Source organism: Camelus bactrianus, chromosome 4, assembly GCF_048773025.1.
Source record: "Camelus bactrianus isolate YW-2024 breed Bactrian camel chromosome 4, ASM4877302v1, whole genome shotgun sequence".
NCBI classification, from domain to species: Eukaryota; Metazoa; Chordata; class Mammalia; order Artiodactyla; family Camelidae; genus Camelus; species Camelus bactrianus.
In genome coordinates, this window is record NC_133542.1 from 74,122,448 (window position 1) to 74,149,158 (window position 26,711).

A 26,711-nucleotide genomic window follows, 5' to 3' on the forward strand; every position below is an offset into this window, starting at 1 on the left:
GACCTCCACGTCTCACTTGGGCACAAAATCAATTCCAGGTTGACAAAGCAGTGAACTCTAGAAAAGGGGTTGGCAAACTTCCTGTTAAGAGCCAGATTTTTCTCTGCAGGCCACATATGGTGTCTGCTGCATATTCATCATCTTTTTTTCCAAAGCCTTTAAAAAAATGTAAAAACCTTACTCTAGGGCAGTATAAAAACAGAATATGGGGCAGATCTGCAAGCTGTAGTTTGCTGACACCTGTTTTACATGTTGATAATATATTTATGATCTACAGCAGAGAAGTTTCTTAAATGAGACACAGAGCACCAACCATAAAAAAAGGGTGCATTTGTTATGTTAAAAATAAGAAATTCTAAACAAGAATAAAATAAGAATTTTTAAGACATCACTAAGAGAGTCATAACGCAAACCAAAGTAGGAGAATGGTTTATACCCAGAATATTTAAAGAACTCCCTACAAATCAGCAAGAAAAAGACAACTAACAGAAAATGAACAAGAGCCGCTTCCCCGAAGAGTTCACTGAAGCATCTACTAAATACACGAAAAGGCACCCATCCTCACTGATAACAAGGCTATTACAAAATAAAGTCACAAAAGGCCATCAATACTCACACACGCCAGAATGGTTAAAATTAACACCACGGTCAAGACAAACATGTGGCGAAGGCAGGGACAACGTGACTTCGCACACCGGCAGGGGTGCATAACTGCACATAACTGGCTTGGCATTACCTACTCAAGCTGAACTTACGCATACCCTGCGACTCTGAAATCCACTGTAGGACATTCTCAACAAAAATGCCCTCACAAAAACACTAAGAGACACATGAGTGATCATAGTAACATTCTTCATAAAATGCTGTGTCTAAGAGTTAATTAACACAGCAGGCCTGAGGGTATTCTAAGGAAGGCCTGCTTACAAGGCTGGAAGGCTGGCCCTGGGCGTCTGGGAACCTGGCTTCCAGGGCGGGTCTCACCATTTGCTGTACCTAAACTGTCTTCAAACAGAGTATGATTTACGTCAAACACCCACTTTACTTCTGAAAGTCACGGATTTAGGCCAGGCAGAGGGTGTCCTAGGCAGTGAGTCTCTAAGCTTCCCTGGCAGGTAACATTTCACATGTGGTGTCACCACTCACTACTGGGAAAATTGAGTGTGTCCTGCGTGACTCCTCTGAGAAAGCACTCTTGGAAGTTTCTGCTGGTTTGCTTCAGGCCACCCCATGCGCTTTCTCCCTGTGTGAATTTTGCTTATACCCTTTGCTGCTGTCTGTCATAGCCATGAGCATGAATATGTTAATTCTTGTGAGTCCTCCTAGTGGACCACTGAGCCTGGGGCGGCTCCTGACACACGGACCAAAACTGCTGGAAAAAACGTTCAGCAACAGTAAAATGATAATCTATTCACAGCAATGAAAACAATACCAAAGGTGCACACAAAACGGATGAATTACACAAACATGTGAGATGAAAGACGGCAGACCCGAGAACACCGTGTGATTCCATCATATGATCAAGATAAATGGCAGGTAAATCAGCTAAAGAGAAATAAAAGCCTACTACAAGAAAAAAATGAAAGTATTTATCTAATATCTAAAACCAAAATCTAAACGGTAAAGAAATAAATCTGGTATTTTTGAACATGAAGATAAAAACTGTCTGTGCCTCACAAACTGCATGTGAATTGAATAGAACACAAAAGGACAAGGGGCGCGCACAGATGAGCAGTCGGCCACCCCCCAGCCTGGAACACAAGAGACAGGGAAGGTTTGGGGACAAAAACTGGAAATGTCAAATGAGATACATTTTTCACACAAAACTGAGGAAAAAGTTTAAAGTAACAAAGAAGAAGAGAGACACATTCTTACATCCTTATGCTAGATGTGAAAATGTATTCTTTTTAGTAGGCAGAGGCAATATGAATCGGAAGTCTTACAAAGCACGTACTGTTTGACGTAGCAAACGGATTTATTCAGTGATTGTTAACAGTGAAAAACTATAATGTACGGGTCTAACTAGAAGTTACTGGTTAAATAGAACTATGGAGTATGCTTACAAGGGAATAACTACAATTACTAAATGTACTGTTATCTTTTAATTATCTCTGAAATGACACTGATAATAGAGTAAATGAAAGTAAGTTAAGATGTAAGCTTCATGAAGGCAGAATTTTGTTTTCATCACAGCTACAAACCTAGCTCTAGAATCACTATCAGGTAGTATAAAGTTAATAAATATTTGCTGAATAAATGAATGAAAAAGTCACAAGAATAGTTAAAATGACCCTGCCCTCCCCCCTCACACAATTCCCATAGATAAGTAGGAAGTCTAGCAGGGAGACAGCCATGACTGTGCTCACAGGATCATCTCTGAATGATGGGAGTTGTGGGTCATGTTTATTTTACTATTGCTGATATTACCTGAATGTTCTACAATGAGCATTATAATACTTCCCCCCAAAAACAGACACATGCTTTCTTTCTTGACTGACTCTATGGAGTAGGACAGATTGGGGGGAGGGCAAAAAGAGAACTTATACTTTTTATTTCAAAGGGTTCTGAATATTTGGCTTATTTATAACTAATACATAAATGTGGTATGTGTTTCAGACCAATCATGCAATGAGAAGACACATGGCAGGAAGATTTACTCAAAATCTATGAACACTATCATGGTGACACCCCTGCCCATCCGCCCCCGCCAGTCACGTTCCCTCCCGGGCCCTCTCTCTCCCAGGCCCAGCTTCCACGGACACTTCGGCCTGCAGTGTTCTAATCGCATAATGATTAAAATCATGAATTTTATACTCATAACCATCCTGTTAATTATCCTCATTAATTAAGACTTTAAACATATTCTTTATAAGAGGTTACAAATTAGGAAACCTATGTCCCAGAAAATTCCAACAATCATTATGTTTCCTCAGATAGAAATCTCCACTTATTATATGATATATTCCAAGTTACATAAGAAAGGACTCACCCACAAACTCCCAGTATTTTTTATAATCAGCAGGAAATTTTCGTAATTGCAACTGATGGAATTTCTCTTTATTGGGAGAGCTGATCCATTCCTGTGCCACCTACACAAAGCCAAAAAAGCAAATTAAGAAAGCAAAATCATCTGAAAAACCAATGCTAAACAGCAACATTTTCCAAAGTAAGCAACAGTAAAATCCAGAACCTAGAATCCCAGGTGACAGAAACATTAAAAATGTGGGACTTCCGGTTTCCAGCTTGGCATGTAAGGAACTCAGAAGTCGCTGCTCCATCTCAACCACAAGCAGAGACAGACAGGGGATGCAGACAATCACAACCTACCCTCATAACTTAGGAGCAGAAACTCTTCAGTAGAAACCTCCGTGCCAGGACAGGAAAAACTGAACTGTAACTGACAAACTACACGAGGCTCAGTATGGACAACTCTGAATGTTAAAAACTCGAGGGGGACCCAGGCCCAAGGGGGACCCCGCACTCTCGTGAGTTTTACATCTAGGAGCTCTACCAGGCCCTCACAGTGAATACTGGAGAAAATTCCCTGTGTGCTTCCAGCAAGGGGGTGGTTAGGGACTGAGGGGAAGAAACCACTTTGAAATACACCCGCGCATTCTGACCTTAACAAGGCTTGGTCTACAAAGCAACTATTTTACCAGAGCCAAACCTGCTGGGGATTTATCACAGCCCAACCGACTTGAGGGAAGATAATCAAGTCCAGCAGTTTGAGCCATCCTGTCTCCCCCAAGGAGGTGGGGGAAACTAAGAAGTGTGTGTCAAGTTCATTGTCCAGAGGCAAGCGCTCACTAAAAGACCAACACCGAGGACTGGAATGCTTCCCCTTCCCCCATACCTCACTACCATATTACTAAAGACCCATTTACTGCTGCTCCTTTTACTCAGTAGATCATGTCCACCTTGCAACAGAAAACGACAAGGCACACTCAAAGGCAAAAATCACAGTTTGGAGAGACTGAACAATCATCAGAACCAGTCAGATACGGCAGGAATACTGGAATTATCTGATGGAATTAAAAAAAAACCAAAAAACCTGTAATTAATACGCTAAGAGTTTAATGGAAAAAGTAGACTATGAAATAATAGATGGATAATGTAATCAAAGAGATGTCAATTCTAAGGAGGAATCAAGAAGAACTGCTAGAAATCAAAAACACTGTAACACAAATGAAAGATGCCTCTGATGGTTGAGGAGAAGATCTCTGAGCTGGAGGATACACAGCAACATAAACTACGAAAGCTGAAAACCAAAGAAACAAAAAACTGGGGAAAAAATAACAGAATATTCCAGGAACTATGTGACAATGAGAAAAGGTGGAACACACATGTAATGGGGACACCACAAGAGAGGAAGAGAGAGGGAAAGAAGCAGTATTTGAGGCAATCATGACTCATTCCAAAATTAATGTCAGACACCAAATCACAGATCCAGGAAGTTCAGAGACCAAACAGAATAAATGTCAAAAACGATACCTAGCCATGTCATATTCAAACCTCAGGAATATGAAATATCAAAGATAAAGAAAAAATCTCGAAAGAAGCCAGTGGTAAAAAAACACCTTGCCTATAGAAAAGGTAAGAATTACACCTGACTTCTCCTCAGAAACAATGCAAGCAAGAAGAGAGGAGAGGGAAAAATATTTAGACTGTAAGAGAGAAAAAAACCTACCAATCTAGAATTCTGAATCCTGCAAAATTATCCTTTAAAAGTGAAGAATAAATAGTTTCTCAGACAAAATTTGAGAGAACTTGTTACCACTGGACCTATCCTGCAAGAGGTATTATAAGATCTTCAGAGAGAAGGAAAATGACATAGGTCAGAAGCTCTAATCTGCTTAAACAAGACAAGAACATTGGAGAATGAATAAGAGAAGGTAAAATTAAATTTTTTATGTTTCTTATTCGTAATTTGAGCTAACAGATAATAGTTTATTCAAAATAACAGCAACAATATATTCAACTATGGATGCTTCCGCGTGTGTACATACATGCTCATCTATGCCTATGCAAGGGAAATGAATGACAGCAGTGACATGACAGACAAGAAGAATTAGGAATATTTTGTTATTATTAAGTAGTCACAATATCCATAAGGCATTATCTAAAAGTAAACTTAGATTAGTTTTAAATATATACTGCAAGCTCTAAGGCAATCACTAATAAAAAAATATATATACTGATATGCTAATGATAGACAGAAAACAGAATTACATAAAATGCTCAATTAAAACCACAACAGCAGAAAAAGCATGGAAGACAAAAATAGAAACAAAGAACAAGGGTAACAAATAGAAAATAGTAACAAATATGGTAGAAATTAATCCACCTCTATCAATAATCACATTAAATATCAATGGTCTAAATACACCAATTCGGATTGGAAGAGTGGATCAAAAAACAAGACCTAACTATATGTTGTCTACGAGAAACTCACTTTATATATAAAGACATTGTAAACTAAGTAACAGAATGAAGATAAACCATGTTAACACTAATCAAAAGCAAGCAGTAGTTTGACACAAGGCAGTTTACATGGTCAGATTTAAAATCTAAAAGAGAGTCTGAAGCTAGTTTAGCAGTAAGTATATAGAAAATTAAGTAAATAAAATAATAAATTCAGAGAAAGCAAAGAGTTGGTAAGGAAAGCAAAAGTAGTTCTAGCACACCACATGACTAAGCTGTGGATGCCTCTTGCATAGTCAGACAACAACAAATACTGACCTAAAAATTACAAGACAGCTCCACAGTCAGGATGGGGAAATGGGGAAGCGGGTGTGTGAAGGTAGGGCTGGGAAGAGAGGGTACTTTCTGTAGTGGGAAACTAACAGAAAATGCCTAAAACTGAAAAATTGAGAAGTCAAAATCGTGGCATGTTATTTAGAAATATGGAAGCAAATAACAAGAGGATCCATCAAGACTCAAACATGACTACTTGAGGAGGTGATGGTGTGTGCTGTTTTTTTTATAATGGGCCTTCCATCAGGATTTGACCATTTTAAACTCTGTGCACATACAAATGAAACTTGTGTTCATTCTGCTTTGAAAGGATTAGGGCTACAAAAATGTCGTGAAGAAGGAGACCTTAAAGAGGAACATATAAATACCTCTTAACTCAGGGAAAAATAAAATCAGAAAAAAATGTCCTAAATTTAAGAACTATGAATGACTTTCAAATGGTTTATTGCTTTCCAGAAATAGTAAAGGCTGAAGAAAAAAATTAGCTTCAAAATGAAGAAAATTTCTGTATTTTCCCTGGCTTATTTAACTGTATCAACTATTCACTGAGCTAACAATTTTTGTAAGGTAAGAAAATAATTCTTGTAATACTAAATATTTCACTGTGTTGTTATGGAGAGAGACTGAAGACTCTCTATCAATTAGTTGTTTCTAATGCTTTCCCAACTCTAGTGAAACAAGTCTCAAGACAATGGCTGAAAAAAAAAAAAAAAAGACACTGGCTGGAATCTGGGGCATACATTGATACAGACTGGCCTCTCCGTGCAACGCTTCTACATCCTAAGCCTGATCTCCCCTCAGTGTCTTTGCACTCCCTCTGCCTGGAACGTACTTCCCGTGACCCACCCCTTCCATTCTCAGTGTGAACACCAGTGCTCCCTGAGGCTGTCTGACCTTTCAATCTATAGTGCCCTCTCCCTTTTGTTCTAGGTCATTCTAGATCACGCTAGAGCCTTTTATCCTCATCTGAAATGACCACTCCCAGAAGACAGAGGCCCTGTCGTCTCGTTCACCCCTTGCCCTCCCAGGCCTGTGATAGCGCTTGGCAAGTATCAGGCACCAAAGTATCTGTCCCGTGAGTGAACGCGCAAGTATTCACCTGAGTGCTCCTGGTTTTGTTTTTAAGAGTTTTACTACATACATACTTTGGTCTTTTTTTTACAAAGAATTTGGAAGAAGTAAAAATCTACCTGCTTTGAGAATACCAAAGTGCAGCTGGGTGTTTTCACTATAAGGATGGCTAGCTGTTTTTCTGAGGTTCAAATTTCACCAGGAATCCTGTATTTTATTTAGCAATCCTAGTCAGAGGGAGGGAGAGAGAAGACCCAGAATGGGATGTGTTGGGGTAAGGGAGGCAGCTACAGGGAGAGAGCAGCTGCTATGAGGTGTAAGAAGCTGGGAAGGCAGATGTGAACAGAGAAATCTGGATTTATTGCTTTGTGTCAATCGATGTAATTCACTCTCTGCTACCTCCTCAAGGAAACTTCAGTAAAGGTCTACATTCCTTTTCAAAAAAATAAATGCAGATGGGAGACTGTCTCCTCTGAGATGTTCTCCCTTACCTTTGCCCCAGAAAACACTTCCTCCTGTGCTACCTCTGGACTTGGCACATTAGCACTCTGAACTGTGTCTGTAAGCTCCAGGAGGGCAGAGGTCAACCAAGCGTTTCCTCTGTACCACCAGCATCTAGAACCCGGTCTGGCACAGAGTCTGTTCAGCATGAAATCTACAAGCTACATCTAAGTCAAAACAAGGTCAGTTATTTTAGCTGTACTATTACTTGGCACGGTAAAGAAAGGCAATTTCAAAGTCTACATGTATACAATTAAAGCACATACTTACTGTTTCAAAAGTATTCAATATCATCAAAGGGAAAAAAACATTAAAATAATCTCCACAGTCTTGGAATCTGACAGGCACACGTCTTGCGATGGACTGACAAAGACTTGACGGGGGCCCATACTGATCAAAGTTCACGAACATGTCGTACTTCCATTTTAAGACCTCTTTAACGAAGGTGTCAGAGACGGACTGTGATGACAGGATGTTTACTGGAGAGGAGACCGGAAAAGATTTGCTTTCACCAAGTGGAACTTTGTAACCTTGCCTGCTGGAATTATTTGGAGTCTGAGGATGAAGGATGTTGCATGCACTCTTCACTTCACCCATTGGCTTCTGAGACACCAGAGAAGTCGGCTGTGGTACTTTCAAAACAGACTGTATCCCAGTTGACTTTTTTAGAGCTGGTGGAAGTGCTGAGGTATTCTCCAAAGACTTGGAAAGATGAGCAATTCGTGAAGTACTACTTGAGCTAAAAATCTTAGCAGTGGAGGGTCTGGAAGGTTTAGACGCAGAGAGAGGCAAGGCAGGTTTACGAAATACATCTTCATCTGCTGCTTTAGCTTCTGAGTGTTTCAAGCAGTATTCACCCTGGTTTTTCAGAGTTTCAACACAATCTTTATACTTACATTTTGTGCTACTCACAGATTCCAACTGAGGCCGACTGGTGGAAACTTCTTCTACCTGAACTGTGTCTTTTCCATGAACTACTTCAATGAGGTTATCATTCTCTTTCTCCATTTGTGAACATAAATCCATATCTTCAGGATCACGCTGTGTTAGAAATATATCATCTCCCTCTATATCACTGTTGGATTCAGGCTCTCCCTCTTTCAAAGATGCCACCTCTAAACGATGTACTGTTAGGTCACCTCCACCTAAAGGGTCCTCTGAAGTAGAGACAATGACTTCACTCGTTGGTATTCTTCCATTCCACACTACAGAACTGCACTGGTTCAAGAGACAAGGATCATCAGTTACCTGAGAAACGTGTTTTGCTTTTGTGGGTTCTGTTTCAGAAGACACACATTTTAACTGTTTTTCACTATTGTTAGCAGCTACCTCAGATCCCCCTTTATGACTATAATCTGACCTATCGGACTCCGGTACAAATGTGTCAGAATCCTGTGCTGCGTGCGGTCCTGCTCTTGGAGTAACTGTACTTTCACAGTCAAGGAGTCTTTGTCTATTTTGTTGCAATTTGGGTCTCATCTGCCTTCGCAACTGAAGGTCTTGACTCGTCAGCAATTTCTTATTATTTCTGACAGACAGAGTTTGAGGAGAAATTAATTTAGCCTTTTTCCGGGTATCGACTACTCCAACAGTTTTGCCATAGTCACGTAACCGAGATATAGAGTCTAAAGATCGCTGAGACAACTCAAATGCCCTACGAGGAGCCTTTTTCAGACCAAGTTTCTCAACTGTTGAAGCTGGTTCCGGACACTGGCGAAACTTCTTTGGTGGCACAACAGCAGGAGTTGTTCGACAGCTTATGTAACTTGAACTTTTATTCTGCCCTTTTCTGGTATCGGAATGTGTCTTCCTAGGAGTTTTAGAAAGTGGGACTTTCCGAACAGGTTTGGAGCAAGTGCGAAGCTTTGGAGGGGACTTCTTTAGGGACGCCGTGGTGGGTCTCTGAATACTTGAACTGGGAGCTGTGGTCCTTACATCTGCACTTTTTACATCATCTTCAGTTAGCTCTCCCTCGTTAAGATCAGACTGGTCCTTACTTCTGACAGAAGAAGGCCTTAGATGATCTTCAGCCACAGGTTTTTCATATCGTTTTCTCTTGGGTTTTTTTACCTCAATTTCACAAAACTCCTCAACAGAAATACTACTCCTCTGTGGTTCTGCTTGTTCCTCAACACCCTCTGTTACTTTTTTAATGACCTCTCCAGACACATAATCTGTATCATAACCCCAGTCATTTGTGGTATCACCTATACGAGTCAAGCATGAATTTTTTTCATCCTCTTGAACTGAACTGTTGTTGTCTGGTTTCTGATCTTGCCAAACTGAAAACATTTCAAATGGACTTTCAAACTCAAAAAACTGAGAATCAGATTCCTCAAACTCCAACAGGGACTTTGTCTTTTCTTCCTTGATCACCTTCTGTTTCACATTCGTATCAGCTACTGAAGTATGCTGCTCTGGACAGGCCTTCCCAACGCACAGTTCATCCTGTTTAATGAGTTTCTCAAAACCCAGAGTTCTTTCATCATCATCATCATCATCATCAGAATCTGAGATAACAATAACATGCTCACGGCAGGTTTTCCCGTTATTTCGGTTAGCTGTGAAACATCTTTTATCATCTTTTACTTTTCTTTGTAGCTGGGATGAACTTTTTGGGGTCAAATCTGATGGGAACTTAGTAACACTGGCTTGAGCTATTAGAGATAAGTTGTGGAGGTCTCTGTCTACCTGAGAATCTGTTAAGATGTCAGACTTAGGACTGATGCTAGGGGCCTGTTCTCTCAAAGCAGAAGAAACCTGGTCGGTACACTTGCTAATTTCCTTACCTCTTGTTTCAAGTACAGTCACAGGATCTTTAAAAGGTGTTTTCTTCACAATAGTATTGGGCATTTCTGCAAACAAATTCTTATTACCAACATGACACTCCTGTATTTGACAGCTGTTTTCAGGGGTATCCAACTCTTCTTTCTTTATTTGTTTCTTTTTCAGCAATAAACTGTTTTGAGACTTTTGTTCTCCATTTTTCTCGTCCAGAATACCATTAGCGTCCAAAGAGAGGTTGTGCATGAAGCCATCTCCTTTCTGACCTAGATCCTTCCTTGAATAGAAACTCTCAATGCTAGATACAGGCAGGTTTTCCTCTAAACTGACAGCACTGCTGACCACGGAACTTTTCTGGTGTGGCTTTTTTATTACATGTGATAACTTAGCACAGATTTCATCTTTCTGTGTCTTAGTTTTTGTTTTTGAGGTTTTGCCAAGAGTATCATCCTTTAAAGAGAAATCCTCATTTGATGTGGACACCTTTTCCAGAGAATCAGTGCTAGAATCAGTCAACTTTATTATTCCTCTGTCAAATACCCTTTCTGGACCATTTCTTGAGGTACAATGCTGCGGTGTACATGAGGCATTCTCTTTTACAGACTTACACTTCCCTGTACTTATTTTCATTTGGTCTTGAGCTCGTTCAGTGATATTTTTACTTCTCTGCTTTAAGCAAGGCTCAGCTGAGAGGTGGTCTAGTTTCAGATCTTTTATGTGGTTTTGCTCATTATTTGCTTTGCTCAAAATACTTGCTTGCAGGTGATGCATCTCAGCTTTCAATGGCTGTTTAGAAAGTGTTGGGCTGTTCATGTCCTTTTTAGGTTTCTTCCCTAACAGCTCACTTTCTTCCTCACAAGATACGAAAGGGGTTTCACACAGAGGACTCAGACCCACGAAAGTGCTACTCTGAGGCACTTTGAATTTGATGTTTCTGATAATTTGCTTTAAACAAGCCTGTAACTCGTGGGTTTCCTGACTGGTCAACTGCCAACCTAAAGATAAATTTCCTCGCAGGAATAAGTTGAGCTTATCCCAGAATCGCTTACACAGAGTTTGCTGCCCAAGCTGATAACCTTCTTTAAGGAGACTTCTAATCAGCTGCACACAAGCCAGCTGCACAGAGTTGGATGGCACTGAATGCAATGACAAAGACGATATCATTCCCATTCCTTTGGAGCAATTTCCAGATGACTTCTCAGAACTCCGTGCAAACGCACAGGTGGGAAGCTTGGCACACTTTACAACGGCTTCCACCCACTGCTGGGAACTAACCCACAGCAAATGCAAACATTTTTTATTCCTATGAAGTTCAATCACTGATATCAAAATCAGAAGAAAAAACTCAGTGACTTTGTCACACATGGCATCTGGTTGGTTGAGGACATCTTTGACTTCAGAATGCAGATGATGAATAACCTCCACTATGTAAGCCACACCCAAATCCTTCAGATCCATGAGGGACTGAACAAAAGGGATGAACCACAGAAATGTGCTGTTATGAACACGCATGTCTTGACCAATATCTGACTGAAGCACACTGGCTAATGTTTCCATTTCTTCATACATGTTAGGACAATAATCTGTGCAAATGGCTGATCTCCATCCCGAATCCTAAAATGAAAGAAATACTGACATTCAGATAAACAAGCACCACTCGTGACAGGATTAACACACAAGTTGTAAACAAGACAATATGCTGCTCAATTTTCCTGTTTTGGTGTACATATACATACCCCCTAGAAACTGAAAACACAGCTCAATTTTGAGGTTAAGGTTTCATGAAAAGGTAAATTTATAACATCTCCATAAACTCTGACCTTCTTTCCAGAGTTAGCTGGTTTTGGTTTCTAGTCATGGAACTTGTCTCTCCCAATGCCATAAACATTCCACCCTTCCTAAGTGCCATTAGAGTCCATTTTTACCCCAGGCACTACTGTTCAATCAGAAAGATTTTATGTAACAGTTGATTCAGAATAACTACGTATCATAAAATCGGCAACTGAACTAATTATGTGAAACACTGTCTATACAATACAAATGCAATACAATTATCGTCTGAATTCTCAAAATGTTTTATACCTTTTTGGTCTTTTCAGGATTATAATTGTACACAATCTGGCTGCAAGTCACCATATCATCAAAATACGACTCTGGTTCTAACTTGGCCCTTAAAAGAATAAATAGAAATTACTGAAATGAAGGGGAAAAAAAGAAAAAAAACCCTGTTGTTACATCAGTTACAACAGATTTCCTCATCCAGACTGTCTGAAATCCTGACACACGAACTGAACCAACCTCACAGAGCTGTTCCGTATATTTTGGATCTCTTTATTGTAGCTCGTATTGTTGATGATGGTTTGAAATGCCTCAATAGGATCAATAAGTTGACCCCAGACCTTAGATCCAAGGCGATCCAGAATCACCATGAAACAGTGTAAAGCTGGCCAGAAAGGATCCACACTGTCATCTGAAATACAATGGAATAATTGCCAAATCACAAAACAATTAGAAAAAGGTATATATTGAGAATTAAACATTCTTTACCTGGGTAGCAACAAAACTGAAAGCAAAGCAGCAAGTAATTTAAAGTTAAGAGCTGTCAACTATAAGGTTCAGAAAGCTGGCAAATTTTTAAATTGTTTTTCCATCTTTTTTTAAAGCAATACACCTCTATGAGAAATCTTTTTGTGTAGAACAAACTGAGATAATCTTTTTTTTTATAATGGAGATAACTAGAGATTGAATTTAGGACCTCATGCATGCTAAGCAAGTGCTTGAGCTACGCTACCCCCCAAGATAGTCTAGATAAAGCCAACTTTCTCATCCTGTTTGCCACACTTGAAATAATCATTCCTACTCTGCTTCATCTAGAACTTTATACGCCCATCCTCCAAAAAATAACAGAAAAAAAGCAGAGGAAAAAAGAGAGAAAGAAAAACTTAGTATCTATAGCTACCATGATGCAGGAAATTCTGGTTTCACGTGATCCTGAGTTGTGTGTGTGACCTGGCTGATGTAAAGAACCGAATCCCTTAGCTGCTGGATAAGCAGTGATACACACCCTCCAACTCGCTGTATCTCAACATGGCCTTGTGGTTATCTTCATTTCATCCAACTGGCAAGAATCTCATTACTCACAAGCTCTTACCTCTAGTCCTTTCCCTCTTCTCTATCAAATATCCAGTGGCAAAAACTGCCCTCCTCAAAGACCTTCAATTGCTCCTTAATGTTGTCTAAGAAAATTCCAAGTCCTCAGTCAAGCACTTACAAGATCTTACTCTATTGTTTCTTTCCAGATTTTTTCACACTCACATAAAGACATACTATCTACAGCAAAAAAAAGATAGCAAGCTTTTTCCAAACAAGAACCAGAATGCCTTCACTATTAGCACCACCTATCAAAAATCCTATCCCTCCTGAAGTCCAGCTCAAATACCTCCCCCGACAGCCAACATTCCCCACCCATCTAATGTTCTACAGTACTCTTCTTAGGCAAGTGAGCTAACTCTCTCGATTACTGATAACCCTAGAATGTTCTGCTTTTTTCCCCCTCAGGGCTCTTAGACTCTACTTTAAAAAAAAAAATCATAAGTCATTTGTGTTGTACTTCTCATATTCTTTTTTATCCTCTACTGCAGCTGACACAGTTCTGTCTAGGAAGCTCTCAAAGAAAAAAAAAGTCATCAGGTGAAAACAATTATGAAAGATTCCTTAAGGAGGCAATTCACATTCTGAAGGTGGTTAGGGGAGCTAAATAACAAAGAGGACAGAAATACATGTGCAAAGCACAGGGAAAGAAACGAATAATTTCCATAATAAATGCTAGTAAATAAATCAGTAATAACCTTAATCAGAAATAAGCTAGCAAGAAAATATATGTGGATCAAAAAAGAACATTTACATATTTCTTTTAGAATCTCCCACAAAGGAATTTATATCCCCACTGCAGTTGCCTAAAGAGAAATGAATATGGGTAAAAAAATTTATTATGTTTTCATAGAATTTGGCATGCTTGGTCTTTATTCATTCTTTCATAAAGAAGGAAAGGTTAGAAACACTAGTACAGATTCTCCCTAATCAGCCTGATAAAACCACTAGCAAAACACAACTGGGCTCTAATAACAAACATGACAATTTTAGACCCTATTTTCTAGCCTATCTGTGCAGTGCTGCCCAAGGGAGCCTTCTGTGATGATGGAAATGTTCTAGGTCTGCACTGTTCGATACAGTAGCCACCGTGCACATGCAGCTCCTGAGCTCTTGAAGTACAGCTTGTGGTACTGAAAAATTAGGTATTTTATTTCAATTTCATTAACTTAAATTTAGCCAAATTTGGCTGGCAGCCACCTTGTTGCACAGTGGAACCCTAGAGAACCAGAATGAAATAAAAAATCAGGCAAAAGGGAGAAAGTGGGACAGAGAAGGCTTTCTCCACAATTTTAATTACCATGTCATTAAAAATTTACCTCCTTTAGGTTCTAGCCTTGATTCTACTAACTATGGGTATTTCAACATGAAAAAGTAAATTAACTTCCCAGGGCTTTAGTCTCATCTTTCATGAAAGTAAGCTGTTGAGTTAAACTTTAAAGGTCCTTTCCAATTTAAAATTCTGAATCTGCTTCAGTGCAATCCCTATCAAATTACCAATGGCATTTTTCACAGAACTAGAACAAATTTTTTTTTAAATTTTTATGGAAATACAAAAGACCTCAAACAGCCAAAACAATTTTGAGAAAGAAGAACGGAGCTGAGGGACTCATGCTCCCTGACTTCAGACTACACTACAAAGCTACAGTAAGCAAAACAGTATGGTCCTGGCATAAAAACATACAGATCAATGGAACAGGAGAGAAACCCAGAAAGAAACCTACACACTTATGGTCAATTAATCTATGACAAAGGAGTCAAGAATATATAATGGAAGAAACACAGTCTCTTCAGTAAATGGTGCTGGATAAACTGGACAGCTACATGTAAAAGAATGAAACTAAGACATTCTCTAAATCATATACAAAAATTAAGTTAAAATGAATTAAGATCTACATGTAAGACCAGATACCATAAAACTCCTAGAGGAAAACATAAGCAGAACACTCTTTGACATAATTTGCAGCAATATTTTTTTGGATCTGTCTCCTAGAGTAACAGAAACAAAAACAAACAAATGGGACCTAATTTAAACTTAAAAAAACGTTTGCACAGTGAAGGAAACCATAAAATGAAGACAACCTACAGGCTTGGAGAAAGTAACTGCAAATGATGTTACTGACAAGGGATTAATTCCCAAAATATACAAACAGCTCATACAGCTTAATATCAGAAAAAACAAATAACTCAATCGAAAATAAGCAGAAGACTTAAATACAGACATTTCTCCAAAGAAGATATATAGATGGCCAAAAGGCACATGAAAAGATGCTCAACATCACTAATTATTAAAGAAATGCAAATCAAAACTACAATAAGGTATTACATCACACTGGTCAGAATGGCCATTGTTAAAAAGCCTGCAAATAATAAATGCCAGAGGATGTGGAGAAAATAGGACCCTCCTATGCTGTTGATGTAAACTGGTGCAGCCACTATGGAGAACACTATGGAGGTTCCTTAAAAAATTAAAAATAGAGTTACCATATGATCTTGCAATCCCATTCCTGGGCATATATCCAACAGAGAAAACTCTAACTTGAAAAGATACAGGCACCCCAATGTTCATCGCAGCACTATTTACAATAGCCAAGACATGGAAGCAACCTAAATGTCCATCCACAGATGAATGGATAGAGAAGATACGGTGTATATTATATATACACACAAACAGACACACACACAAAAAACACACAATGGAATATTACTAAGCCATAAAAAGAATGACAAAATGTCATTTGCAGCACTATAGATGGACCTAGAGATTATTATACTAAGTGAAGTCAAACAGAGAAAGACGAATACTGTATTTCTTATATGTGGAATCTAAAAACAGTGATACAAATGAACTTACTTACAAACCAGAAATAGACACACAGACATAAAAAACAAACTTACAGTTACCAAGACTGAAAGCCAAGCAAGGGAGGGGAAGGAGGGTGGAGAGGAAGGGATAAATCAGAAGTTTGGGATTAACACATACATACCACTATATATAAAATAAATAAACAAAAAGGACCTACTATTTAGCACAGGGGGCTATATTCAATATCTTGTAATAACCAATAATGGAAAAGAACCTGAAAAATAGATATATATAACTGAATCACTTTGCTATCCACCTGAAACACTGTAAATTAACTATACTTCAATTTTAAAAAAGAATTGAATCTGTGACCTAAACCATAAAATGTTCATTCTTCTTCACATCATGCATTCAAATTCTTGCAGTGACACTAGTATTTTCAAAGTGCATCATCATAACAGTAGTCAGCAAATAAAGGTTATTACCATCTGATTGCCTTTCCATGGTGTGAAGTATCGACTGCATAAAATCATTTTGTTTGTCTGAACCCAACAACAGTGAATCCATGGCTTGCTCCTCGAGAATGGTCAGCAACATGCAAATACCTGTAAGATTATGTAGAGTTTTCTTGAATTGGTTAAATAACACTGTTCTAATGCCTTCTCTGGTTTCGTTGGCAAAAGAATAACAAGGCAGTAAGATGGAACAAGATAGTATCCAGTTCTTCAAACACTGAAGTCTGAGACACTCACACATAACTACTCCCAAGAACAGAACTTTAGACTGAATTAAAATGGAAAATGGCATGAAGCTGGTTAGAAAACAATTTCTAAGATGACTACCACACAATTTGATCTCATAAAATCTGAGACCCCTTAAATTTTAAGATCACCATATTTCAGATACCTATCACTGCCAAATATGACACAAGACTTAGAATCAATGAAGGAAGGCAGAACTATTTTAGTTACTATAGAAATTGTTGAAAACCAAAGCTAGTACCTCTTTCTGCCAAGAAACCCTTTACAGATGAGAAAAGAGATATTAAACCTATTTTTTTAAATAGATCAAACCCTGTTAAAGTGAGCTGCTATGCTAATATTTTGTTACATCTAATATTGCCTTAAATAAAAGATCTACTTGCCATACTTGAAAATGTACCTCTTACAGATGATTACAGATGATTTAAAACCAAGATGTAGTTAGTCAATTTAATGACAGAACAGGAATGGGGAACTATGAAATCCTTCACTGAGCAATTTTGTAGATTACCAAATGAGACAACTTCCTTTGCAGGATAGCCGTAAGAACTACTGGAAAGTAGTAACTGTATTTGTCTATGAATAATACTCACCTAACCAATAGTTTTTGTAGTTGGTAGTATCATACATGTGTGAGGGCAGAAGAATCAGTTTACCCTTCTCAAGGACAGAAGAAGTATAAATGTCTGGACTTTCTAAAAGCCCCAACTCAATGACTTTAAAAAGGCAAGTCAAAACCTCCTGTAAGTCATAATAATCATCTCTGTCCACTTTCCCCAAGTTTCTTGCAGTCAGGATAGCCCAACGCCGAACCTAAAAGTGTAACACATTTATTACTTCATTCAATGAACAACTGTCTACATATAGCAAGAATCTACTTATAACAGGGTTTTCTATAGATTTTAAAAGACATTGAAGGAGGGTATAGCTTAACAGTGTGTGCTTAGTACGCACAGGGTCCTGGGTTCAATCCCCAGTACCTCCATTAAAAAATAATAAATAAACCTAATTACCTCCCCCCTAAAAAACATAAAAGACATGCAATACTATTTATAGTTGACCTTTGAACCACACATGGAGGGGTTAGGGGCACCGACCCTCCTCATAGTTGAAAACTCAAATATAATATAGCTGGTGGCCCTCCATATCCGAGGTTCTGCATCATGGATTAAACCAACCTTGGTCGTGTAGTACTATATACTATTAAAAAGAACCTGCATAGGAGTGGACTCAGAGTTCAAAACCATGTTGTTCAAGGGTCAACTGTAATGCAATATGTGAACTTTGTTTGATCCTGATCTGAACAAACTAACCCTAACAAAGCATTTATGAGATAATCATTTCCATTTATACATTGACTAGAAATATGAAATTAAGATTTATTACTGTGTGTTGACGTAATTGGTTTTTTCTGTAAAGTCCTCATCTTTTAAAAGACATATACTGAAGTATTTTTTGGATGAAATGCTCTGCTAAGAATTGTGCTAACTAAACCGAAGGGAGCTAGAATATTGACCATGCACTGATAATAGATGAGGCTAGTCATGGATATATGGGGGTTCATTATGCCAATATACTTTTGTATGTTTGTAATTTTCCATAATAGAAAGCTAGAAAAAAGAAATAAAAAATGAAGAGAAACCTAAAAAGAAATCAAAGGTCACCTCTAAATGGCCATATAGCGAAGAGAAGTGATGTTAAATTTCTTGTGGGCTACAAATTAAATTTAGCAATTACAACCTTAATAAGCTTAAGAAAATGGAACAGAAAAAGTATCAGTGTGCATCTCTCACAGTAAGAGTAAGAACAGTTTTGTGAAATGTTTATGTCACGTACACATATGTATGTGTGTACTCAATGAAAAACTCTAACTTAGGTTATGGGCAGAAAAGTTTGAAAAACAATTAATAGACAGAAGAATGGGCTCTATGGCAACATAAGTAATGAATTTAAAGTTATCGAAAAAAGCAATCAGTGCATCTAGAATGATAATAAATAAACAGGAGAAGGGAAAACGTCCCTTGATTATAGTATAAGGAATGTCAAGCGCTGAGTGGTAAACATGGAAGAGGCTGGGGTTGTAAAATTATTTTGCAATCTTAGAAAAACTGGCTCAGGGAAGAACCATCAGGTGATGTTAAATTTAGGAGAAAATTTTGTTGAGAAGCAGGGTATTTACGCGATCTTAAAGCATCTAAGAAACAGACATTAAACGGTGAAAAAACTGGACAGCACCTCAACTAGTGATCAAAATTGACATCACCATGAGAGGCAAAATGACACGGCACACCTCTGTGCGTGACACCGAGAAGGACATAACATCACGTATGCGGTACTCCAGGTGGGAACATACAGCCTGAAGCTAACCACGAGCAAACATCAGACAAATCCAAAATGAAAAAAAGCATTCAGTTTTTTTTTAAATGGGGTGGGGAAGAAATGACTATTCTTTAGAAATGTAATTGTCATAAAAGACAAAGAAAGGCTGAGGAAATGTTTCAGATTAAGGGAGACTAAACCAATGTAACTACATGTAAATCCTGATCCTGGTCTGCATGCTGGAGCATGGTGGGGAAGTGCCATGCAGTATACTGGGTCACAACTGGAAAACAGAACTTACTATGTCAGTATTAAATTCACCGAAGTTTTTAATATTGTGAGAATGTACTGTTTCTTAAGAAATTTAGGCTGAAGTATTGAGAGGTAAAGGGCCATGATATATGCAATCTACTCTCAAATGGTTTGGAAACAGAAAAGCTATGTAGTTAATTGAAATGAAAAAGCAAATGGCGGGAACTGTGAATAATTGGGGATGACAGGTAAAGGAACTATAGCTGTTTTCTACTTTTATTCTTGAGAATTTTCTGAAAGTTTGAAAGTATCTTCAAATAAAAACTTTTTAGAAAGCACACAGAACAGAAAAAACAAAAGCAAAAAAGATAAAAAAGCATACGGACTCTGCAGCTAGGCTGCCTACGTACAAATCCCAGCTGCCACCCATCAGCCCGTGTAACTGTGCATTGACGCCTGGACTCAGCTTCCTCATCCATAAAACAGGCACAGACAATGAACAGCCATTCCTGGCCCCGCAGACTCAGCCACCACGCCTGCAAGTGCTTGGCCCAGGCCCTGGTTGCGCGGCTGGACCAGCTTCCTCTACTGGTACGTCTGCAGCTTTGAAAAAGCCAGTCCCAGAGAGCTGTACTCTGCCCATCTTCTTTCACAGGCAGGAAAGCCTCACCCTTATTTTAAGCACAGGCCTTGCCTCTGGTCCTACCCTTGCCTGGTGCACACTCGTAATGCCCATCACCCTGCACGAACTCAACCCCCAGCTACCCACGGCCACCCAGGCCTATGGGCTGCCACCATTTGTCACTCTTTTGTTTCTGTTCCAAACTAAGGGGTGTGTTGTACCTTTATAAATTCCTCTTTTGAACTTTCTACTATCATTGTTATGGGTCTAGCACAGAGGAAACTGAAATTCACCACCATTTTGCCTGGAAACCCCATTACCACTCTTAGCCACTTAAAAAAAAAAAAAAGCCTCTCTTCTGGCCTTATATTGGCAGAGCAGCCCTTCACAGCTGTTGTCTTCATGGTGTAACTTGGCTCCAGAGGCCAATGTGCACAGGACCTACAGCACACGCCGCCTTGCCAAAGGGTGGTAAACCTCAAGCCTCAGCGTGAAGCTCAACGTCAGGCTCTAGAACTCGGGCGTTGCTCTCTGCCTCTCTTCTACCCACTGTTCTGATTCTTACGTCTCTCTTCTTCTCTAGCACTTAGGAACTGAATTTCCTCGTCTCCACTGCCACCCTCCCAACCCTGCCGCCTTTTAAAAATCTCCTTTATTAGCAAGATAATTGTATCAAGTGGTATTTAAGTGGTATTTCCACATGCTTGGGGTAGGGCAGGCAAGCAAGGAAGGCAAGAGAGAACGGTCCCTCTTCATTAGTTCAGGCCAGGACACGGAAAGGAGATCAAGTAACTCCTGCACCTGTCCCTTACACGGAAGCACCCCTTCCGCAAGGGCTCCCTACCCTCCTAAGTCTCCGCTCCTTCCACCCCGCAGCACCCTCTCCTCGACTGCAGTCATTTTAAAACGGCAAGTCAGTAATTCGGGCAAATATTTTAAACAAAATACACACCAAAACCCTCTATTGTAGTTATCTGTATATGCAAAAATAAAATATACCCTCCCATTGCCTAACACTCACCATTTCATTGGGATGGACCAAAAACAAATAGATCCCTGGATGTTTGTCAAAAACCTGAAAGGAGCAATTAGCTTGTTCCATTCGGCAAAGTGCTTCAACACATAATTCGTCTAAAGAGAAAAAAATAAGGCAATAAACATAAAACATGAATATTACCAACTTACCAAGATTCCCTAAATCGGGCTCCTTCAGCTGCTCTGTAAGTAAATGAAAAGTTGTTCTTTTGTGGTGGTTGTTTTAACTGAATCATAAAAATGCTATAAATATATAAGAACAATACTTAACCTACCTGAAAGCCTGATCAGCTGACTACAGCGTGTTCTATGAATTACTCTGACTTTACTAGCACATACGTCTATTTTTTTCACACTAGACGTAATTATCTCCACAAGGTATCTTCTTGGAAGTATGATTACGGGTCCAATTGCATTAGCATTCTACGTTTTGACCCATGTGGCCTTTATCTGGTACTTGAGTGATAAAATCAGCTTTTCCCCCAAATGGCTATTTTGTCCTACTGTCAATTATTGAGTAACCCATTTTCTCCACTAGCTTGAAATGCTCCCATCAACAACCACCACATTCCCCTAATATACCTGTTTTACTTCCGGACGCTCTACTGTTCCATTAGTCTCCCTGTGCCAGCACTATTCCAATCCCTGTTGTCTTATGGAAGGTTCTTCACTATTCTTTCAAAAGTGTGCTGAATAGACTCACACATTTACCCTATCAGATGAATCAACTTTAGCTCGTCAAGCTTCAAAGAATACTGTAGTGACAGTGGTTAGCTTTGCGGAGGAGGAATAAAGACTGGAAAAGTAAAAGGAGAGTTCCTGGGGCGCTGATGATGTTTGTTTCTTAATCTGGGTGCTGACTACACAAGTGCATCTAGTGTATGAAAAATCATCAAGCTTATAAACTTTTCCGGATATAGTATTCTTTAGTAAATGTTTAAAAAATGACTTGTTAGAATTTAAAAATCTATTTTGAATTTATTTATAAAGAACCGATTTACCTAATAAACCTTTAGGTTTACTTTTCAGCTTACTGAAAATACGGAGGACAGAGAAACAAGCTGAACAACATGACAAGAAAGCAATGAGAAAACTCCAGGAAGTTCATTATTCTATAGCACACCCATCTGGTCCCAGCAAGCCAAAGTTATGACAAAAAAAGTGTATGTACATGTGTTTAAGAGTAGACTACTCTGGATTAAAAGAGATGCACAAAATATGAATCACATGCAATCAATGTATGGTCCCTGATCAGACCCTAATTTAAATAAACCAGCCAAAAACCACATTTTGTCACTACTGGGAAAATCTGAACATGGACTAGATATAGTAGGTGCCATAAAGGTGCTGTTATTTTGTTAGATTTGATAGACCAGGAAAACGTCCCTAAGATTCATATTAAGAAATGCAAATATGAATGACCAAACTCTAGGTAGCCATAATCTGCTATGCCACTGTGATTAGCAAAAATTACTACAGACCAATGGTTCTCAACCAGGGGCAATGAATTCTGCCTCTCCCTGGCCCTGCTCCCCAACTCCCAAGAAACATTTTGTGATATCTAGAGACATGTTTGGTTGTCACAACTTGGGTAGTGGGGAGAGCAAGAACTACTGTCATCTAGCGGAGAGCGGCCAGGGACGCCGCTAACCATCCTACAACGGACAGCACAGCACCCACGACAAAGAACCATCCAGTCCAAAATGTCAACAGTGTCAAGGCTGAGAAACTCTGCTACAGGCAATTACAAAGATGAAAGTTAACTGAATTTAGATGAACATGTGATAAAGCAAATACAGCAGGATGTTAGTAACTGCAGAATCTACGTGGTGTGTATACGGTACTCACTGTGTAATTCACTTTTCTGTATGTTTGGAAACTTTCATAATAAAATGTTGGGGAAAAATAATAAGTATCCTAATTATATGTTTAACAAACAGATTTTCAATACAGATAAACCAAAATTCTTACAATTCTTAAAATAATAAAGCTGATGTAACTGTGGAATACCCAAGATACTCACTAACACGCTCATGTAAAAGTAGATAAGGATACTTCAGTATTTCGAGAAGAGGAACTCGCAGCTTATTTTCAAAGTCTTGGCCAGTGAAGTCGAACAGCTGTGCCTCCCCATTGTTGTCTACTATGTACACATCGTCGTCTCCCATTTCTGCCGTCATGGATTTTTCGAAGTGGTTTATGAGACGTAAGGTTTCTAATTCCCATAAAATCTACAGGGAAAGAAAAATGGGCAGTGTGCTTTATATCTTTAACAACAAAGTATACTGGATGCGATGATCTTTCTAGAAAGCCTCTTCCTAAGTATAAAAATTCAGAAGTTTAAAGAAGTATTAAACATCATATATTAGCTTTGAAGAAAACAGCCACTAAACATAAAAACGGTCTGTATGATACATGAACATGAGCACACAGAGCCTGAGATGCTCTTGCGGAGTTTTACTATAAAATATGTCACTATCTCTATCAACTACACTCTATTAAAAAGGAAATGAGAAGCTGGAGCGTCTTTGTCAAGGCAAGAGCTAGGTGTTCCATGTCTTCCCTTCTGTGTTCCAGCCATAGGTACCCACCTGAAAACATCAGCTTCAGCATAAAGACATCAGTCAGCTAGAAAACTCTGTAAAACTTGGAAGCAGGGTAACTTTGTAAAAGTTTTCTCAACAGGTTCATAACGAATCATCCCCTCTCCTCAAATTTCTGTATTATTATACTTATCTCTATGATCTGTGTTCCATTTTTCAGCAGATAAATGTAATAAACCAAATATTCAAACCCACGTACTTAAAATTATGTGTTTCACTTTGGTTGCTGTGACTAAAAAATATACTTACTCTAACTGGTTTATAACATTTACCTGCTAAGAAACGAAAAGAGAAGGGGAAAAAAAAACTATTAGTCACATGAAAAAATAACTCAAGCCATTCAGATACTTCAGAATAACACTGTCAAACACAATGATATAAAAGCATGAATCAAAAAACCCCCATACATCACTTCATTTCATAAAATTGTTTTGTATCAAAATGACTAAAAGAGGAGGATTATAAAATTCTGCTTTGTATTTCAATTCCATCAGTCAATAAGCATTTACTCAGTACCTACCACACACCAGGCAATGAGTCAGGTACTAGTATATCGGCCTTCAAAGTTAAATCACATCATCAGTTCCCCAAATGCTTCCAACAGAGTTCAAATTTATTCTTTTCCTAATTATCAAGCTCTAGAAAACTGCCCATCTAATGTCAATTACCTCATGTAAGTGTGGCAATTCGTCCCTTGCTTTGTGATATTCAGCCACACACTCTAAGCAGTAGCAGAGGTCTTCGTTGGCTGTCTGAAATTCACTGGAGTGGATCCTGGATGCATAGCGCTGTAGGAAGTCAATGGTGGAAACACCACCAGGCGTACACCAACAACATGTGCTCATTCTGTACCTACATCCAGAAAAGAAGACACTGAAAGACTTGAGAAAAAAGAACAACACAACCCTTCAGGCCTATTCTGTGTGACAAATGGATACACCTTCTAGTAACGATCCTGTCTTCAACTTAAAATGTGTCTTGACCACATCCATTCTGCTGGCCAGTTTATCAATCACTGACTAAACTCAACCTGAGCCTACTCCTAAAATCTTTATCTGTGACACATGAAAAATAGTGAAATGAGAGCAGTTAGTGATAAACATCATTAGGCAATGTTCAGTTGTGCTATAAAGAAGACTCAAAACTATGCAGTATTGATGAAAAATATGTATTATCAATGTTTTCAAAGTACAGATTTTGGAGTGCTCTAATAATGGACTGGAGTCAAGTGAAAAGCTCTGGAAACTTTTCATATTTCCTGAAGCCATGCTCCAGAAATCCCTGGAAACCTAAAAATCTATAAATATTAGTCCATACCAATAATAGAAATTCATAGATGAATTTTCTCTTGGTTAGAAAGTGTATATACATGAATTTGCACGTATGTATGAACTGCTGCTCATAATTCACTGCTCATTGATGCAGTATGAACTGTAATAACTACAAACGTTGACAATCTATTGCTAGTAAGTGTGACACACGCAGTTTTCTGACTAACTCCAATTTTTGTTTTACAATCCTATTGGAGCCTCCGCCACCCAAACTCAAGTGAAAGGGTTAAGATGAAATAAATTTCCCAGATTCTAGCAGTCTCAAAGAGAGCAAAGTAGCAAGTTTACCAGGAAACAAAGTGAAATCCCAAGAGCCCAATGGGTCAACAGTTTTAAGGAAGATACACGTTAAGGCAAGTTTATCAGACTGCAGATGCATGAAACAGAGGATTAGCAAATAAGGTGGAGGCCAAAATCCAAAGAGATCTCCAACCCTAATGAGGTGCAATAAAAGCTAAGATGCTATGTTCTTATAAATAACTAAATGCATATAAAAGTAAATAGCGCATTGTCAGTAAGCAATGCATTGTGGCTAAACAAATAGCAAATGTTTGCTTTGAAATAAACAAGTAAGAGGCTGAGGCAGGGAAAATAAAAGTGAGTCTGCGACATCTTATGGTGACAGAAAAAAAGTGCTCAAGACACCAGAAGAGCTCTCAGTGGCCAAAGCTGAAACAAATAACAAAATAATGTAATACTGGATTATAAACCACAGTATAAAGTAAATATACATGACTCTATACTGATACAAGTGACTGAATAAACAAATGTGGGGGAAAGGACAAATCTGCCCAAAGAAGAATTCCAAAGTGATACAGATACTCCCCATTCCAGGAAGTGGAGCTTAACCCCATCCCATCTTAAGCGAGGAGTGGACTTGATAAGCACTCCAAAGAAGACAGTATGTAAAGGTCACACTTACAGTGGAAACCCCTGGCCAAAACAACGGTAAGCAAGCGATCAAGGTTAACATCGCCAGGAGCAAGTCGTGCTGGTAATCCCTGGCATACCATGAAGAGGAAAGAACTTCAGTTCTGTTGTATGCTTCCCCCAAACCCGTAACCCCAGTCCATTCATAAGAAAAACCGCAAGACAAGCCTAAGGAATTATCCAAACAGATATTAGCCAGTCTTTGACAAGGAAGAAAACCACACCCAAAGGGAATAGAACCAAGTGTTCTATCATATGAAAATGTTTTGTTTTACTGGGAATTGGGCCAGGAAATTACCCCAAAAGCCTGACCTTAAAAACTTGACCTTAATTATCCTACAAATGTAAAGTATCAGACTAATGGGAAAAAAGTTACAAACCCAAATGTAAACCCCACGAAGTTCACATCATAACTGGGTGAACCTAACCTGTGCACTCTTATTGGGAGGGACACCAAACTCGCTAGTGAGACATAAAAAAGTCCTACTCTTTTTATGCATAAAGCACAGACATATATAAAGTACATAAAGAGGTATATAATACACTAGTGGTATTAAAATTCAAGGGAAACTCATAGGAAAGAAATGTCTAAAAAGTCTCCTTTCAGAGAGGGAGAAGGGATAATAAAAGGGTAAGAAACATGACTCAAGTCGTTGAATACTTAGGTACAGAAACTTGGCAGTGTGAAGTTTCTCAATGCGTATCACTCTAAAATTCAAAGTGCATAGGCTCTGCTAATGGGAAATGGATCACATCTTGACAGAATTTATAATCTCTGTGTCATCAAAAACATGT

General features: G+C 38.7%; 1 protein-coding gene across 5 annotated transcripts in view; it reads right to left on the minus strand.

Annotated features, from left to right (window-relative positions):
• The window catches only part of SETX (senataxin), a 65,654-nt gene that overhangs the window by 34,387 nt on the left and 4,556 nt on the right, over positions 1-26,711 (minus strand). For all 5 annotated transcript variants that reach the window (XM_074362454.1, XM_074362452.1, XM_074362453.1 and 2 more), the window contains exons 3-11: positions 24,324-24,507; positions 23,076-23,283; positions 21,039-21,148; positions 17,418-17,637; positions 16,549-16,668; positions 12,406-12,577; positions 12,190-12,277; positions 7,594-11,721; positions 2,987-3,086 (exon numbers count right to left, since the gene is read on the minus strand). In XM_074362454.1, the coding sequence (XP_074218555.1) occupies positions 2,987-3,086; positions 7,594-11,721; positions 12,190-12,277; positions 12,406-12,577; positions 16,549-16,668; positions 17,418-17,637; positions 21,039-21,148; positions 23,076-23,283; positions 24,324-24,500 (5,323 nt within the window). In that variant the 5' untranslated portion in view covers positions 24,501-24,507. The remainder of the gene's footprint in view (positions 1-2,986; positions 3,087-7,593; positions 11,722-12,189; positions 12,278-12,405; positions 12,578-16,548; positions 16,669-17,417; positions 17,638-21,038; positions 21,149-23,075; positions 23,284-24,323; positions 24,508-26,711) is intronic.